The sequence below is a fragment of the Thalia democratica genome, chromosome 5, assembly GCF_965202585.1.
Source record: "Thalia democratica chromosome 5, ktThaDemo2.hap1.1, whole genome shotgun sequence".
In the NCBI taxonomy this organism is placed as follows: Eukaryota; Metazoa; Chordata; class Thaliacea; order Salpida; family Salpidae; genus Thalia; species Thalia democratica.
Window position 1 is genome coordinate 11,898,657 of NC_139169.1, and position 19,624 is coordinate 11,918,280.

The 19,624-nt window shown below is 25.2% G+C and overlaps 1 protein-coding gene across 1 annotated transcript; it reads left to right on the plus strand.

Moving 5' to 3' along the window:
• Positions 1-11,282: 11,282 nt before the first annotated feature.
• On the plus strand, positions 11,283-12,506 carry LOC145836248 (ectoderm-neural cortex protein 1-like). Its single transcript, XM_082944068.1, has one exon. The coding sequence runs from the start codon at positions 11,283-11,285 to the stop codon at positions 12,504-12,506; it is 1,224 nt and encodes a 407-aa protein (XP_082800194.1).
• Positions 12,507-19,624: the final 7,118 nt, after the last annotated feature.

Below are 19,624 nucleotides of genomic sequence, written 5' to 3' on the forward strand. Positions count from 1 at the left end.
TTTTTCTGCTCAAGGTCCTTGGGTCAAATATTTCGAGCGTCTTTTTATCTTGTTGTTCAATAAACTCTATTAAAGTAACAGTTTAGTTTGTAAGAACAAATTAAATAAATATTACAGAGTTAAAACACTATACAAATATTAAAATGAAATTGATTTTAAATGCTTTAGTATTGTTTAAGTATAATGTCTATAGTATTTTAATATCCTCGTACTAATTAATATTGAATAAAAATTTATATTCTGCTAACTTACAAGCATTTCTTATTATGTTTAAAAATGTTTTAAAGTAGTTTTTATTAAGAGAGAAACCAAATTGTTTAACTAAAAAAAAGTAGCGTTAAGGACTTCATAAATGTTAGCTGCAAACTATCAGTACATTTTAAGTTATAATAATTAGTAAAATGATAAAATGTCAGTCCTTTTTTTGTTATAAGTTTGAACGGCACAGAGTGGCTTAATTTTTTTAGTAAATACGTTTTTAGTAATAAGAAGATTATAAAAAGTCTGTTATTTTTTAATGCTTATCGTGCTTTAAAAAAAATAATTAATTATTTGTTGTTACATATATAAACTGCTTGTTTACTCTGTTTTTAGTAAAATTTTAAATTATATCATATCAAAGACTATTTATATTAATTATTTACTAGAATCTACTTCAACTAATTTATTTAATTTACTATTGTTCTATCTCTTTGAAATACATATTTTTACGATCTTCTAAACTTAATAAGGTTATTGTCATTGATATTGAATTACAGACTATATTTCTGAGCTCGTATAGAAATTAGATACAAAGTTAAATTTTAATTGAAGTTTAAATATTTTGTTATTTAAAACGCAAAGTATCAACAAATTTATATAAACTAAAAACGGGTAGCTGTCAATTTTGCACGAGGGGATAAAAATGCACGTAGATAAAAGTGCACAAAGGGTCAAATTTGCACGAGCAGACACGGGTAAAAGTTTTTTTATCTATTTTTCTTTATATAGAAGCAAATCATCTAATTAAACATTTATGCAAAAGAAAAAAGTTACTGATACTTTTACTTAACACCTTAAACTCTAAGTTTAACAGATAATTCTAGAGTGTTTTAATTTTTGTACCTTTAACAATTATTTTTTAACGTAATCTTATGAGTCTCGGTTAACTCATGCAAACTTTATGTTAAATATAAACATCAAAAAAGAATAATTGTTACGTGTAGGTTACAAATTTAGGTCAATAACTTATAAAAATTTTAGCTCTCGGAGTAAAATGTATTGTAGTAAATAAAACAGATGGAGCCGATTAAATAAACATGTATTTTTTCTTCTAATATAACCTTGTAGTTTTTCTTATTAATTATCTGATACTAGATGCATCATTATTTACTAGTATTTAAATACAACGCATAAAAATAATTATTTTATCTTTGTTACGTAATTTATTTTGATACAAACATTTCAATGCATATAAAGTATAAGACTATGAGATTTACTATTTAAACACTTGCTAACATCTCAGTAATTTGAATCGTTGATAACGCGATAAATATAGTTTAATAGCTAGCATGTGGGTGTCACTTTTACACAAAGACGCTCTTGGAGGCGTCATTATTATCAATGTTACTATTATACATTGTGCTACAATTATATGTTCTAACAGTTTTAACAAACTTGCGTTGTAATTTTGGACCATTTAAGAGCGAATAACGTTTAAAGAATAAATTTAATATAGTGCATCTTATTTTTTAACAGTTAGTTAAGAATTTAACTAAGTAGTTAATATTTTACTTTCCTATAAAATAGTACTTTAAAAATGTAATTGTTTTTTTACAACTTTATTGCAACTTAAAACTAAAAGATATTGGTACTAACATCACTATTCAAAGCACATCTTAGTATATCTTTCTAAAAATATTTAAGTTTTCTTAGAAATGCTTTATTGACAAGGTACAGTTATTATTATGTGATTAGATACAGAGTTCAATATTTAACTATTTATTTTTTTTTAATTTGTAGTTTTAAGAAAAAATATCCGTTTTTAATTTATCAATGATTTTACTTTAAAAACTGTAAAAATAACAGCAAATAATAATAACTCTTTAGGAATTACCAAACAAAAGTAGAATTTTTTCCCTTAAAATGTTAGTTCAAATTGAATGTGAATTCTAAAGAAGAAAATAGGTTAAATTAGCTTATTTATTTATAAAACTTTTAAATATTCAATTCAAGCTAATGCCGTTTCACCTAGAAGGTTCTTCAGAGCTTTTTTAATTGTCAGTTAACGAAACGGCTTGAGTTTGAATTGACAATTGTTTAATAAACTATATTTAGTTACTAAGCTCTTTTTATATTGAGCATTTAACTTCATTTAGTTTTATAACAAATGTATGATATATTTTATGAATTTGTAAACCACTCTAAAACTGTTCAACTAAATATGAATCAACGGAAACAATACAAATCCTTTGAATTGTTTAAAAACACAAACACACAAAAAAACTTCATGTTTTAAACAAGAATTGTAATTAAAAAAAAAATAAGTGCAACAATATTTAGAAAACTAGTCGTAACAAAGTTCAATATTTCAACAATTTTCTGGTAACATCATTATCAAGGGGCTTTTCCTTAAAATGTCTTCACTAATTACTTTTTTAACAAACTGAAGTAAAAAGAAAACAAGAGCATCGAAATCTGTCTAGCATAAAACTCTGCAAAACAAGCAGGAAGCTAAAAAACTTTTTCAGGACCATATTCGAGATTCTGCAAATATTGAATAGTTTCTGTAACATCCAGCGTTGACTGACTACTTTGACAGCTTTGAGTGTCACAGCTACTGAATGATTAATTTACATTCAAATTGTTTTTGCATTATTTCACCTTAGGGACACTCAGCTTTTCGAGGGTAAGGGCTAGAAGTAACAGTGACAGTAATAATAAAAAATATAGCTAAAAAAAAATAATTATTAAAAAACTAAGAAAAATAAATATACAAAAATTATTTAAGTAAAAATAAAAAAAAGCTACCGATAAGGTTTAAGGGTAACAGTGATAACAAAAAAAAACACAAAATGATAAAAAACAAGTTACCGACTGAGGTTTTTTGGTAATAAACTAAATAAAAAAACTTAATTTAGAAAAAAAAATTGTAGTTAATAAAATAATTTTAATTTAGAATCAACCCGTGCAAAAATGTCTCCGTTTAAAAATTTCTTCGTGCAAAAGTGTCTTCGTGCAACTTATTTCCCTCGTGAAATTTTGCCTTCTACCTAACTGATTTAGACAATAATTTTTTTTTTAAACAAATTTTTTGTAATAAAAAATTTTACTAATTTATTGTGTTGTAATAATTATGTTTGATAAGTTTGTTCTTTATTTAAACTACTCGAAAGTATTAAAGATCCGGAACCAACCGGATCTTTAATTAAAAAACGGATCCGAAACCAGATCCGTCCGGATATTAATATAAAAAATTGGATCCGGAATCGGATCCATTCGAACTTTAACTTGGAAATAAATCTTAGATCGGATCCTCAGGATCTTAATTTAGAAAAAAGAGCCGGCTACGTCAGGTTCATATATGGTAGACTCAGTAGATCACTAATTTTAACACTAGGAAAAAGAATGTTGTAAAAAAACTACTTATATGAAATCTTAAACTAAATGTTACATTTCAAGCTACTTATACGACTGAAGTTCAATTTTGTTTATTAGAGTTTATTGTTGTACCATAATCAAATGTTTTTTGTTTAAGGAAGTAATGCTTGAACAGCTGATTGGCGATTTTCTCATAGAAATTTGGCAACTATCATATTGAGATAGTGTTTTTAAGGATGAATATACTCAATGCTTATGGTATTTTACTGAATTTTTGAATAATGAATATTGAATAACAATATACAAAACCTTGATGTCATAAAATATAATTAGTTGAAGATATTAGAGCTCAGAGCAACAACTATTAATCAGGTTAACTACAAACTCAGAATACTCAAGACAGTTTGAATTTTTTATAATTCTCGGGGTAACTTAGATGAGTTTTAAGACTTTTCAAAAGCCCCAGTCTATTAATTCTTTAAATTTTGAAAAAGTTTTAGTAGATCTTTATTCAAAATTTTTATATTTTATTACAGGGTTTCTTAAAATGGGGGTATAGCAGATACTCAGGAACCACGAGCAGCAAAGGAGTAAGAAGGTGGGCCATGAACAATAAAGGAACCACAGGGGAGCCATGAGGTCATAATTTTTTAAAACTTATACTAGATATTCTTGTGTAGCTAATTGAACCGCAAATATAAAACAAATAAAGGTTTTAGTTGTTAATTAGTAATCTTATTGAAAGAATGATGGGTTTTTTTTTAAAGAGGGCCATTTGCAAAGAAAAAGTTTGGGAAACCTTGTTTTTTAACCTAAATGTTCTAAACTTACTTTTTTGTTCTAGTTTTAATATTTTTTTAAAGTCATGTATAGTTCAGGTTTTTTAAAAATTTGTTATTAAAATGTTTTTTTATTTCTTGTGTATTATTAATTAAGTACATACAACCACAATATAAACTAAGATTAATACCAATATTATTATTTATAAAACTGTAAAAGTTATAACAAATGTCCTTTAATATAAAATCCTGATTTTTAACAAAGTTAAATGTTCAAAAATGTTTCTTACTTTTTTTCTGTTGCATTTACAACTACTTTTTTTTTAATTGTGTAAAAAACTAATTTTCTTAAAAATAAAACAAAGTATTGAAAATTTGTTATTAAAGTAACAAGCACATTAATATTTGAGTTTGTTAAACAAGGTTCAAGCTCTAAAGTAGATAGTTGATTTTCAAGCATACTAAGCTCAATTGTTTCTATGTATATTCTGTATACTTTTTTAAATAAGCTTATTTTTTACTCAGTATCAAAATATTGTTGTTCTTTTTGAAAATAGTACTAAAATTAAGAAAACTATCAAGATGACTATGACTGAAACTTTTGCTCTAAAAAAATTATTATAAGGAGTATGATAAAATCACTTTTAAAAAGTACAAATATTAGATAGTGGCTTTAATAATTAAATCAAAAAAATTGAATCAAATGTTTTAAGTACAGTATTGATTGCAGGTGAATGTGCTATAATATAACCAAAATTTTTAAGCTCAGTACTAGAATTTTCTTAGTTTTCACAGGCTTGAGCTAATTGTTAAAAAAACCTTTTTTGGAATAAATGGTTAATTTATAAAGTAGGTTAATTTAATTTGAATACATTTTCCTTATGACTGCAACAGGGTTGCATCTTACTTAAGCTATTTTAGAATTATATTTACTTGTGTGAAAAACTAATTCTCTTAAAAATTAAAACAAAAGCTTAAAAAATTGTGAGTAAAGTAACAAAAAACACATTAATGTTTGAAACTGTTAAACAATGTTCAGGCTACAAATTGGATAGTTTATTTTCAAGTTTTTTAAGCTTAATTATTCTTATGATTATTCTGTATACTTTTTTGAAAAAGGCTTTGTTTTTATTCAGTGTCAAAATATTTTAGTTCTTTTGAGAAATAGTACTTAAATCAAGAAAAAGATGAAGATAACTATCATGACACTTTTGCTCTTTATAAAGTTATTATTTTTAGGAAGGATGATAAAATCCCTTTTAGAAATACCAAATACTAAATAGTGACTTTAATAATTAAATCAATAAAAGCGTTAACCAAATTTTTTAAGCACAGATTTAATTGTAGGTGAGTCTGCTACAGTATAACCAAATATTTATAGCTCAGTATTAGGATTTTTATTTTGTTTTTACGGGCTTAAGGTAATCATTTAAAACCGATATTTGTATCAGTGGTTCATGCAATAATGTAAGTTAATATATTTTGATTAAATACAACATCCTTACGATTGCAACAAGGTTGCATCTTATTCAGGCTCGTTTAGAATTACTCTGATTAGGTTTTGTGTTAAGAAAAATCAGAATAACTAAAGCACTTAGACGAAAGAAATGTATTGTTTCTATTGTTTAATAATTAATAAAATGTTTAAGAGTGGTTTACGAAATTAATAAAATATATCATATATTAATATTTTACAAATCAATTTAATATTTAGTTTATTGTAATACCATAATCAAATAATTTTAAATTAAGGAAGTAATGCTTGAACAGCTGATTGGCGATTTTCACAAAGAAATTTGGCAACTATCATATTGAGATAGTGTTTTATATGGATGAATATACTCAATGCTTATAATATTTTACTGATTTTTTGAATAGTGAATATTAAAAATACAAAATATAAAACATTGATGTCATAAAATTTAATTGGTTGTAGATATTAGAGCTGAGAGCAACAACTATTAATCAGGTTTACCACAAAACTCAGGATACTCAAGTCAAGACAGTTTGAAATTTTTATAATTCTCAGGGTAGCTTAGGATAGTTCAAAGTGAAAAAATAATCAGAACATTTTGAAGCACTCTCAGGTTAAGTTAGGACAGTTTTTATTTTTAAAGAAGACCAAGATAAGTTTAAAGACTTTTAAAAGCCTAAGTCTATCTGTTTATTAATTTTTGAAAAAGTTTTAGTAGATCTATATTCATTTTTTTTTTTATAACAGGGGTTTCCTAAAATCGGTCAAGTGGGCTATTAAGGGACCATAACAGATACTCAGGGAGATGCAAGCAACAAAGGGGTAACAGGATGGGCCATGAACAATAAAGAAGCCACAGAGGGGCCATGAGGTCAAATTTTTTTGAAACTTACACTAGATATTGTTGTGTTGCAGATGAAGCAAAAATAACAAAAGAAAAGGTTTTAAATATTTTTGAGTAATCTTATTGAAAGGATCTAGCTTTTAAAATATCTTTAAAGAGAGTCATTTGCAAAAAGTTTAGGAAACCCTGTTTAATAACCTAAATGTTCAAAAACTTACTTTGTTTTCTAGTTTTAATTTTTTTTAAGTTCAAGTAAAGTTAAGGTTTCTTAACAAGTAGTTCTGAACATTTTTTTCTTCTTTCTTGTTTATTATTAACTAAGTACATACAACCATTATATAAACTAAGATTGCTACAAATATCACTATTTATAAAACTGTGAAAGTTCTTACAAATTTCTTTTAATATATAATCCTGATATGCAAAGTTTTATGTTTAAAAAAAATAATTCTCAATTCTTTTCTGTTGTATTTACAACTACTTTTTTTTTGTGTAAAAAATCTAATTTTCTTAAAGCCTGAAAAATTGTGAGTAAAGTGAAAAGCCAACATATTAATGTTTGAAATTGTTAAACAAGGTTCAGGCTCTAAATAAGTGGTTATTATTTAAGCATTCTAAACTTGATTATTTCTATGTGTACTATTTTAAAAAAGCTTTTTTTATTCAGTTTCAAAATATTTTTGTTGTTTTGGAAAATAGTATTTTTATAAAGAAATTACCAAGATGACTATAACTTAAACTGTTGCTTTTTAAAAAGTTTTAAAGGTATATTCTTTAAGTTACAGCATAATCTTGATCCAGTAGAATTAAAGTACAGCAGAATTTTGATCCAGTAGATCACTAATTTCAACATTAGGAAAAAAAATGTTGAAAAAAAAATCTACGTATATGAAATCTCAGATTAAATGTTAAATTTTAAGCTACTTATACGACTGAAACTCAATTTCGTTTATTAAAGTTTATTGTAATATCATAATCAAATATTTTTAAATTAAGGAAGTAATACTTGAATAGCTGATTGGCGATTTTTTTATAGAAACTTGGCAACTATCATATTGAGATAGTATTTTTTAATGATGAATATACTCAATGCTTATAGTATTTTACTGATTTTTTGAATAGTGAATATTGAAATAACAAAATATAAAACCCTAATGTCATACAATACAATTAGTTAAAAAAATTAGAGCTGAGAGCAACAATTACTACTTAGGTTTACCACAAACTCAGGATACTTAAGACAATTTAAATAATTCATAATTCTCAGGGTAACTTAGAATAGTTCAAAATTTTAAAAAATCCTAATAACTCAGAACAACTTGAAACATTTTAAGATGTCAGGTTAAGTTAGGACAGTTTTGTGTTTTTCAAGAAGACCAAGATGAGTTTTAAGAATTTTAAAATCCTCAGTCTATTTGTTCTTTAAATTTTTAAAGAGTTTTAATAGAACTATATTGAAAATTTTAATATTTTTAACAACGTTTTTCAAAGTGACAACATGACAGATACTTAGGGGCTAGAACAGTAAAGGAACCACAGGGAAAACATAAGGTCATATTTTATTGTTGCAGATGAAGCGCAAAAAATAGTAAAAAACATTTAAGGTGTTTCTAAGTAACCTTGTTAAAGGGATCATTGCTTTTTTTCTTTCTTTTAATAGGCCATATGCAAAAAAAGTTCGTAAAACCCTGTTTTAAAACCTAAATGTTCAAAAACCTACTTTTTTTCTAGTTCTAAGAATCTTTAAAGCTCAAATATAGTTCAGGTTTCTTAATAAGTTGTTCTGAACAATTTATTTATTCTTTCTTGTGTATTATTAACTAAGTACACACAAGCATTATATAAACTAGAATTACTACCAATGTTAATATTTATAAAACTGTGAAAGTAATAAAAAATGTTTTTTAATTTAAAATCCTGATATTTAACAAATTTTAATGTATAAATTATTTCTCAATTTTTTCTGTTGTATTTACAACTACATTTTTTTTTGTTTAAAAAACTAATTCTCTTAAAAATGAAAATAAAGTATTGAAATAATGTGAGTAAAGTAACAGGCAAACACATTAGTGTAATTTTTTTAAGCAATTAAGCTTAATTATTTCTCTGTTTATTCTGTATACTTTTTTTAAAAAGTTTCACATTATTTAGTACCAACATATTTTTGTTCTTTTGGAAAATAGTATTTAAGTTAAAAAATTCTCAAGATGATTGACGCTTTTGCTTTTTTAAAGTTAATATTTTTAAAAGTATGGTAAAATCCCTTTTAGAAATACCAAATATAAGAGTATGGCTTTAGTAAATCAATAAAAACTTGAACCATATGTTTTAAGCACATTTTCAATTGTAGGTGAGTCTGCTTTAACATAACCAAAGCATTTATAGCTCAGTAATAGAATTTATTTTTTGGTTTTTACGGACTTAAGCTAGTTATTAAAAACCTATTTTTGTATAAGTGGTTAATATAATATAGTAGGTTAATATATTTTGATTAATTACAATATCCTTATGATTGCAACATGGTTACATCTCAGTCAGGCTAGTTTAGAATAACTTTAATTGTTTTTTTTTTGTTTAGAAAAATAAGCATAGCTTTAGTACTTATACATAATATTTGTATTGTTTCTGCTGTTTAATAATTAAATAACAATTTTAGAATGGTTTACAAAAATTGTAAAATATATCATATATTTATATTTTACAGTTTAATATTTTGATAAATTTTTGTGTTCAGGTTATCTTAAAGGTTGTAAAATTGACTATATATATTTTGTAGTTAAAAATGATAACTTGATACTTTTAATTTTTAACAAGTGTTATATTGTACTACTAAAAGATAACAATTTTTCTATAGTTATATTTCATTACTTTAAATTTTTTATGTCTTTTTATTTTTACTTAAAAGTTTAATAAAAAAAATTTGTGTTTTTTAGCATATATATGTATATATATACATTATATGTTTTTATTAATATGTTAGAAATAAGTATTAGTATGTTATTCATATGTTGTATCTAAAATAGTATGGTTTTTTTAAAATATACTTATATCGTAATTTGTTAAAAGTTGTTTATTGTTATTTTTTTGTTTACAGTTCTTTAACAAACTAGATTTAGTAAAAATATGTTTGAATTTTTTGCAATTAAAAACAAAACTAGAGTTAAAATTAATAAGAAATGTACTTTTTAGTCTTATACGAGTTACTTTAAATAACATTTCAATGATTTTACATCTAAAAATATGTTTTAAAAGAATTTCAAGACAAGTATTATAAATCAAAGATTTTTTTAAACTGTTTTCAACTGTATTATTGTACATACACTGTTGTTGTTTATTCAAGTCCTAAAGTATGTCATTTGAATACAATATAAGCAATAATTTTTGTAAATCTTTCCGAACCGTTAGAAATGTTTTCAAAAGTATAAACTTTAATCTATTAATAATAATTTTAAAACTAAATTATGATTTTGTCATTTTATTCTAAATTGAAGATTTTATGGGTTTAAAAAAGTGGCAACACCCGCAGACTCAATGGAACTTTAGAGGATCAAGAGCAACATAAATCCCTTTCTCACAATTATTACTTATAAATCAACGCTTATTTTATTTTTGTGTTTAAACACAACTTAATACTTTAATATGAAATTTATTAACAGGTAGTTTAAATTGCTTTGTTTCGTCATTACAATTATTCTTTCTTTTTACAGGACGTTTAACTTATTTACGACAGTAATAATTACTATGCCAAAAAGGTACAATAAGAAAACAACCAGTGTAAATAAAACCAAACCAAATAAGGTTTCTAAAATGGTTGACCGCATCGAAGAGTTCAAAAAGCGTGCCTATCTGAAGTTCTGCCAAGAATACAATACTAAAAGGTGTGAATATGATGAAAAGTTCAACTCAATTAGTCGTAATAAAAAACGTATGTGTTAATGTTATATTTATTTTGAATTATTATAGTTCAACTTTTTTTAACTTAAGATAAATCGATAATGGTTTATCAAACAATTAATAAGGTTAGCGAACTAGGTTAGTGTCATTTTAATTAGCAAACGAATAAGCTTTTAAAAATAAGTATTTAGAAAAAAATCATTTCAAAATAGTTTGCTAAAAATTTTTTTTCTAAACATTTAGTTTTGATTTGCAGGACTTTTATTTAATATAGTGACAAGCTTGAAACTTGACAAGTTGCAAGATTTTAGTCCTTAAAAAAATATATGTACGTTTTTCTGTTTGACAAATAAAACACTTTTTTTTTTTACTTTAAGAATGATTAATTATTATAAGCTTAAATATTATAATTATATTAGAAATTAATATATACTAATAATTTAATTACGTTTAATAATTAAATTTAATTGTTGTTATTTTTCAGTTTACTAGGCTTTTTTCATCTAGTGACAAGAATTTATTTTGTTTAGGTAAAAAACACCGAAAGAAGCACGGCACAATTAAGGCAACTATATTGAGTAAATTTTCTCTCAAAGAAGACGCAAAAAATAAAATTATTACAAAAACTCTTGAAAAACTACAAATAGAAAATGCTGCATCTATTTACCAGTTTTTTAATGTTTTCAATTTACCAAGTCTTCATAAATTAACTATGAAATTTATAGAAGTTTATTTTACAAGTGTAAGTGATAATGAAAGCTTTAAGCATCTAGATTACAATTCTATTTCAAAAATACTTGCAAGCTCTGAACTTTCTATCACTTCAGAAGTTGAAGTATTTAAAGTTGCTGAAAGATGGTTAAACTACAACATTAAAGAACGTAGCAAGTATGCTAAGGATATTTTGTTAAAAGTTCGTTTACATCTACTATCAGAAGATACTATAGAACAGCTTTTAGATGATTCAACTCTTTTTACCAAAGATGTTTGTGTGCACCTTTTGGAAAAAATTCTAAATTGCCAAGACGCCTGTTTTTTGAATACGTCGAGTAGGTGTTGGAATCAAAATTCTTTTAAAATACTTGTTTGTGGAGGTGAACATTCAGACTCATCCATTACTTGTGATAGTGTGAGTTGTGTTGACGTAAACAGTCTAGGAGATGTAGAAGATTACCCACCAATGATAAGTGAACGTCATTTTACAGAAGTAGTTTATGCGAAAGGTAGTCTTTACGTTTTTGGTGGTTTCGATAATAATCGAGATTTGGTAACGACTGTTGACAAATACTCATTCACATCTAAAACATGGTGCCAGGTAGCTCAGATGTGTGATGACCGTAAGTTTTTTCGTACATGTGCATTCATGGAAAAAGTGTTTGTTATCGGAGGTGATATGGATGGAGTTCTAACGAACTCGTGTCTGCAATTTGATACGAGTGATTGCAGTTGGAAAGAAATTGCCGGAATGACCGAAGCAAGATCAGATCCGGCTTGTGCAATTTTTGAAGAAAAAATTCTAGTTTCTGGTGGGCTAGACGATAACTATAATGACTATAACTACGTTGAATCGTTCGATGTACTACCAAACAAATGGTCACATATGGCTAACATAGACTCTGGCAGAAGTTATCACAGTTTAGTTGTTGCTATAAACAAGCTGTTTGTAGTTTTTGACAGCTATAGAACATGCCAAGTTTTTGACAGCGTAAGTAAAAAGTTTGTCACTTTAAAATCACCCAAACTAAATAGTATATACCCTGGGTTCGGAGCCTGTTCTGTCGGAAAGAAAATATTTGTTTTTCAGCCTAAATCGCCATGTTTGATTTATGATACTGAGAAAAACAGATGGTCAGAAGAACCTTGTGAGGCTACAGGAAATCTTTTACGTGTTTCCTGCGTGAAAGTACCTTATTTTAAGGAAAATAATAAAATTTAATATTTTGTAACTTTTTTGATTCTCGTTAAACAATATAGTTGTTGATGTTGACTTCGATCGGACTTATTTATTTTTACTTCTTTTAATTTAATTAGTTTTATGCAGAGTAATTTTGTACAAACAAAGCTTAATGTTTTGATGCAACTGAACCAGTTTTAAGACATTAGTTAATAAAATTCGTTTTCGTAGCTTATTGTTCTTTAAATGAATAAAACATTCTAATTTTCACTCTTAGTAAATAAGCCACTCCAACTTTTCCGAACTGACCTCTTGTTAACTTCTTGTACTTAAGTTTTTCTGTTTAAATATTTTTTAAATTTTTATAGAGTTAGATTTATAGTGAAAAAATATTCAGCAATGAGGTTAAATACTGCAGTCATCGCTACATTTGATTGATTGAGTTTTGTTTAAATTTAATAAAACTTGTATGAATAACATGTTTGAAAATATTTATTATATAGAAGCTCTTATTACAATAAACTTAACAAAAAAGCAACTTATATTGATTAAACGCTAAATTAAAAAAAACTAAGTGTTAGCAAAATAAAAACTAATTTTATGAAAATAGACATACACTAATAATCTGTATAATTATCATGTATAAAACTTTACGTATAACTACATTAGAATGCAATTGTTTAAGAGATTGTAAAACTTTAATAATTTCTACTGATGACCTTGAATCGCAGGGAAATAAAAATTTAAATGATAAAAGTTTAAGTTTTTTTTTTTTATGTCGACATAAGAATTCTTAGTAAAAATAAATCACTCCTAGAAGATCTATTGTCTTTATGTAATATTTTTTCCAGATATTGTAGGTATATGTGAAACAAAACTTAATAGTAACAGTAACATAGAAACATCATTGTAAAATTACAATCTACATTTTGTAAACTCTGAAACCAGATCTGGCGGTGTGCTTGTTTGTATAATAAAATCAATTTTATATAAAGTAAGGCAAAATCTTTAGTTTACTTGCAGTAAATATGAACAACTATGGCTAGAAATAGCTGTAGTAATAAATAGTAAAAAAATCTTAGTAGGGCTGTTGTATAGACATTCCATAATTAAGTTAATTAAACAATTTTCAGATTTTTTTATAAAAGAAAACATAAACAGTTATAAGGATATATGTATATTTGGAAAAATCGTATAAACTCTTTAAATGACAAAGTTAACTCGGTAAAAATTATTTACACCAAATCCAAGGGTTTGACTTAACAAATCTAATCATAGATCCAACTAGGATAATTAGCATGAGAGATATATTGATGAGTCATTTTTATTGTTCGTATCCTGAAAAAGTTAGTACTTCTTATATATTATTATCAGATTAATAGACCACTTTCCACTTTATATTAAACTGAAAAATTGCAATTTAATTATAAATTACCCAGAGTAACAGAATAAATATATTAAAAATTTTTCAAGAATTAACACTAATAAACTTCTATTTGATACTACTTAAGTTTTTAATAAACATGAGACAGATAAAATTATAAAATCTAAAAGTTCCATAGATGCCAAATTTAATTACTTATTAGACAAAATTAAAGAGATTACTGACCAAAATGTTCTAACTAAAAAAATGTCCAAAGCTAAATTAAAACTCAAATCTAAACCCTGAATAACAAAAGAGTTACTAAAGTCCATAAGAAGGAAAAATATATTATGTAAAAACCTTTTAATAAAATTATTTTAATAACCCAGTTAAGATACAAGAATACAAAAAATACAGAAATAAAATTACAAAATTAGTAACAAGCTCTAAAAAAGCATACTATGAAAACATTCTAAAAAATTCTTACAAAAATAAATCTAAAATTTGTAAAGTAATAAGTAACATCACTAGTAAACAGATAAAATATCCATTTTTCATATAAACTAGATGTGGATCAAAAATCTTATGTAAAACCATTAGACATAGCAAACAAACTTAATATTCATTTTTCTAGCATTGGAAAGCAGACATAAACACAAAAAGTTTTACTGACAATCTCAGAAATTTTAGAAGTAGTTTTTTTTTTGGTTTGATGCTACAGAGACTGAAGTTTTTAATATTATCAAGAGTGAAGCCAGTGGTGAGGATAGTACATCTATAAAGATTCTTGAGAAAGTTAACAATCTTATATCTCCAATACTAAGGAAATTGATTAACCAAGCATTTTATGAAGGTGTTTGTCCAATTAACCTAAAACTTGCAAAAGTAATACCAATTTTTAAACCAGGATTGAAAACATTACCAGGAAATTATAGACCATTTTCACTTCTCACTAATTTAAATAAGTAATTAAAAAAGTAATCTATAATCGCCTGTACAGTTTTTTTTCTAAAAATAAACTTCTAAATAATTTTCAGTTTGGCTTTCGACAGAATCATTCCATCACTTTAGCTTTGTCTGAACTTGTTGAAGGGGCTCTGTCCAATTTTGATAAAGGAAACGCAGTTTGCGAAGTCTTTTTGGATTTAAGTTGAGCATTTGATAGTGTAGATAGAAATATCTTGCTAAGAAAATTAGAATTTTATGGTGTGAGAGGAAATATGCATCTACTAATCAGTTCATATCTAGATGGAAGGAAACAGTTCGTTAGCTTTGGAGGATATGAGTCAACTTGTGAACAAAAAGAAAATGGGGTACTAAACGGTTCAGTATTAGGATCGTAGTTATTCCTAATACACATAAATGACTTACAAAATGATACAAGTCTTATAGTTCTCAAATTTGCAGATGTATAATGTTATTTAAAACATTCACAAAAGACACATATCTAAATGACAGCAAAGATTTTAACACAGAACTACAAAAGATATCAGATTGGCTTATGGAAAACAAACTTAAACTAAATCTAACAAAATCAGAAGCTTGATTCTATATTAATCTAAAAAAGTTTTTGGATTAAAGTTGGATGTGCAACTCGAAGACCGAGGTCTTTTTGTGTACCCAGGTCCTCGAACAAAAAAATCTTTGAGCACTTTTTTTTGTTCAATAAATCTCATAAATATTCAATAAAAAAATAATATTAAATAAATACTTTGAAACTGTTATAAATTAAAACATGTTTGTACCTGAAAAAAGATAGTGATGTAGTGCACATCTGTGTGACTTTCTAAAGGTATTAATAAAATAAACAAAAGAAAATACTTTAATGTTGAACAAAAAAAAACTGAAAAAGTCTAGACACGTATCTGGTAAAATGATTTATTAATTAAGCACAACTTATTTGTAAACTACAAAGTATTAATTACTAAATACGATTATTCTGCGTTAGGAATTTATAAAACATTTAAGAAGTTTAAGTAAGAAAATTTAAGTTAAACTGTAGATTAAAAAATTTAAAAAAGTTTCACTGAACCTTAAACTACAGTAATTTGTGGTCAGTTACAAATTGTTTATTAAACCAGCATCTTCTAACTTACAACTTAGCAGAACCAAACAAGCTAACTGTTTTAAAATTAGTTGTTCTTTTTGTTGACATTTATGAATTATTGGTTTCTATGAATTAAGTCAATTTGAAAGTTTTACAATCACGAATAGTATTCTATTTAAGTTTTCAAAAATTTTAACAATTTAAACATAAAAAATTCGTTTCCAAACTGTTTTTATTATTAGTTTTATTAAAACTTTTAAACAACTGAATGTGATTTGTAACTTATGCTTAAAAAAGCTAGGAAATATTATTTAAAACAAACAACACAACTAATTATATAAGCTATCTAAACCAGATAAATGTATTTTTTTACTTTTATCCCCAATTTCTTGTATTATTTTTGTTGTTACTGAACAATATCTGTTAAAAAGATATAAAAAGTATTTTATTTACAAACCTTTAATTAGCCTGATGATTGAGAAAAACTAATGCTAAGAAATTGTAAGTCAAAAGTTAATATTTATTAACTATTTATTAACTAATAATTTTTTCTTTTTTCAATCATATAAAAGATTAAATTATTTGCTAAAATTATTGGTAAATTTAAAAATTAAAACATTTCAGATAAAAACTTTATCTTTTGACGTAGACTTCAGTATATATTTTATGTGTATATAATGTTAGATATATATATGTGTATAATTTTATTTTTAATATTTAATGTTGTAAAGTTTAATAGTTTCATTTTTCATAGAGGTTTTCGTTTTAGAGTTTAAACTTTGACTGTAAAGTTTTTTTTCTTTTATTTCATTTGTAGATCATTTAAAATTTTGATTAAGTTGGGTATGCAACTCGATGACCGAGAGGTCTTTTTAAGTATCCAGGTTCTTGAACCATAAAAAAAAATGTTTGAGCAATTTTTGTTTATGTTCAATAAAGCACTAGTATGACTACTGAAACGTTTTTTTTTCGAATTCTAGTGATATGTTTTAAAGTTAAATTTTTGATAAAAAATGACATTGTACTTTAACTTAGATAGCTTATTTATAAAACTTGCAGCATAAAAATATTTAAACATTGTTTTTTTTTTGACTTACAAGTATTTCACTACCAAGTTTGTAAATTTAAAAAATGCTATCGTTTATCAAATTAAAAATCTATTTAAATGTTAAAAAAGTAATATTGTTTTCAATAGCTTAGACGCGAAAGATTACATTTAAAGTTGTATTTAAGTATAGTTTTAATTTTTTTAAATAAGTTTAATAAATACAAAAGTAAATGAAACCTTATTATTTTTGAAAATGTATAAAATATTTTGATTCATACTATTTTACTTATTTTTTTTAACTACAAAATGTACCAAGTACCTTAGTTTTTAATACCTATCTACTAATTCATATCCAACTTAAAATTATCTTAGAAGTAGAAACATCATATTTTGACAAACTAACATAATACGTTTTATGAAAAGTATACAATTTGATTTTATTATTGTACTTCTTTGTTGTTATTGTTTCTAGCACAGCTAGAGAAAAAACCTGGCTTTTATTTATTATGGTGGTAATAGTATCGTAGTGTGTTTTTTGTTACAAATAAATTTTAAACATGTTTATGTTTATTACTTTGTAATTAAATGATTATATAACCTTGATATATATAAACTTTTCCACCTTATTGTGTCTTGTTGTTTTAGTAGGTATTTCGTTGTTCGTACCACATACGTAGCTTGGTACATTTCTACAAGTCCGCAGAAACGTATATCTATGTGCGAAAAAACTTGCTTTTATTTCAGCTTTAAAAGACTCTGCTTTCATAGCTTTTAGTTTACATTCATACTTAGTTTTGCACTCCTGAAAAATAATTTTGAGATATATGTATTCTTTAGCATATTTAGTGTCGTAAAAATATAACGAAGTAAAAACATCTAAATTGTACACATTTTGCGCGTTAAAGATTTAATTTGTCATAAAGCTGCATTGCAAAATTTAATTTAATGGAAGCTGTAGCTTTATTTTAAAAGTTTAAATCATACAATTTTATATTACAAAAATTTGCATAATATAATGATGTTTCTATTGACTACATAAAATGTTTGATTTTGGAAACAATATAAATGTTTTTCAGTTAAATTGTGATTTTCTTATACTTATTTTCAATGAAAGTTTTATGGGTTTACACAAGTGGCAACACATAAAGAGTCATAGAGGTGTTAAGCAAAATAAATTGCCTTGCATACAGTTACCAACCATGCTTCAACATTCAATTTTTGAAGTATTAACATAACTGCATGTTTTCATATTAAATTCAATAACATTAGAGGTAGTTTAAATTGCTGTGATCCCGCTAGGACGTTTTCACGCGTTATTTCAGATGTTTTTTCAGATTCGTAACTTTTTTGAGCAAGTTACGTCCCTAGTTGGAACTATTTATTTACATTTTTTATTTCAAAACTTAATAAATATGAAACTTGTACTCTTTGTTGATTTAAAATTTGTAAAACAAAGTTAGTAAGCTTTATACTAATTAGTTAAAGTGTGTTGTAAAAGGTTTTAGAAATAAGGTTTTAAGAAAAACTTTGTTTGATTTCGTAACGTATGTAAAAAATGCGTTATTTATAGTTTTGTATACTATAGTATATAAATCTACTTAAATTTGTTGTTGAACTTTTGTATGTTTAATAACTAAAATCCAACTAAATTAATAAAAAGCAAAATATGACTACTTTATAAAAACTAAGTTTATTTCTTTATATTGAAAAGTTAGTTTTAATTTGCTAAATTCATTATTTTAAAATAAAAATAACTTTATAGTATTTTGATAATTTTCCTTTTACGCTTTAAACTTTAGCTTTTTTTTTTATTTTATTGTTAGTATAGTATGTTAATATATTTTTCTAATGATATCACACATCGCTTGTAACTATTTTTATTAAGTTTTACAAAATAGGACTGTCAATTACTTGTTTATTCTTTTGCTTTTTCGCTGTCTTACCATTTAATCCCTTTGATGTCTTTTACAGCTTCTAAAGCAGGGTTTCCCAAACTTTTTTTCAAATGGCCCCTTTAAAGAAATTTAAAAAGTGTTGGCTCTCTCCAACAAGACTAATCAAAGAACTACAAACATCTAAGATTATTTTTTGCTCTTCATCAGCAACTCCAGAATATCTAGTGTGAGTTTTGAATTTTGACCCCATGCCCCCTTTGCTACTCGTGGACCCTTGAGCTTCTTTTATGGCCCCAAAGGTGACCTCTTAGCCCACTTTGAGAAACCCTGTTTTAAAGCTTTACTTACTTTGGAAACATGCTTAAGATTAACCAATATTTATAAAAAATAAAATTTTGTGATCTGTTTTGCAATTTAAGTTCTTGTTTTTGTGTATTTTTCGAGTGTAAATAAGTGTTAATAAAAAGTTTTTAACTAAGGTACTAGTTTTAAACTAGGTTTTTAAACTAGGTATTAGGTTTTTAACTAGGGTAAAAACTAAATCTTTTAACTAGGTAAATTATCTATTTGATTTGCTCTTGTTTTCATGTACTTTTATTAGCTCAAAAAAACTATGCTATTTGTATATCTAGGTTAAGGACAACGCAGCGTTTATATGTTAATTCTATTTTAGAATAAAATGTTTAATTTTTTAATAAAAAATCAGCTTTAAAGTAAAAAAAAAAATTTTGAACAAAAAGCTTTAGAAATATTCGTATAAATCTTAAGCTTGATTTAATGTAATTTTAAAAACATAATTGATAAGTT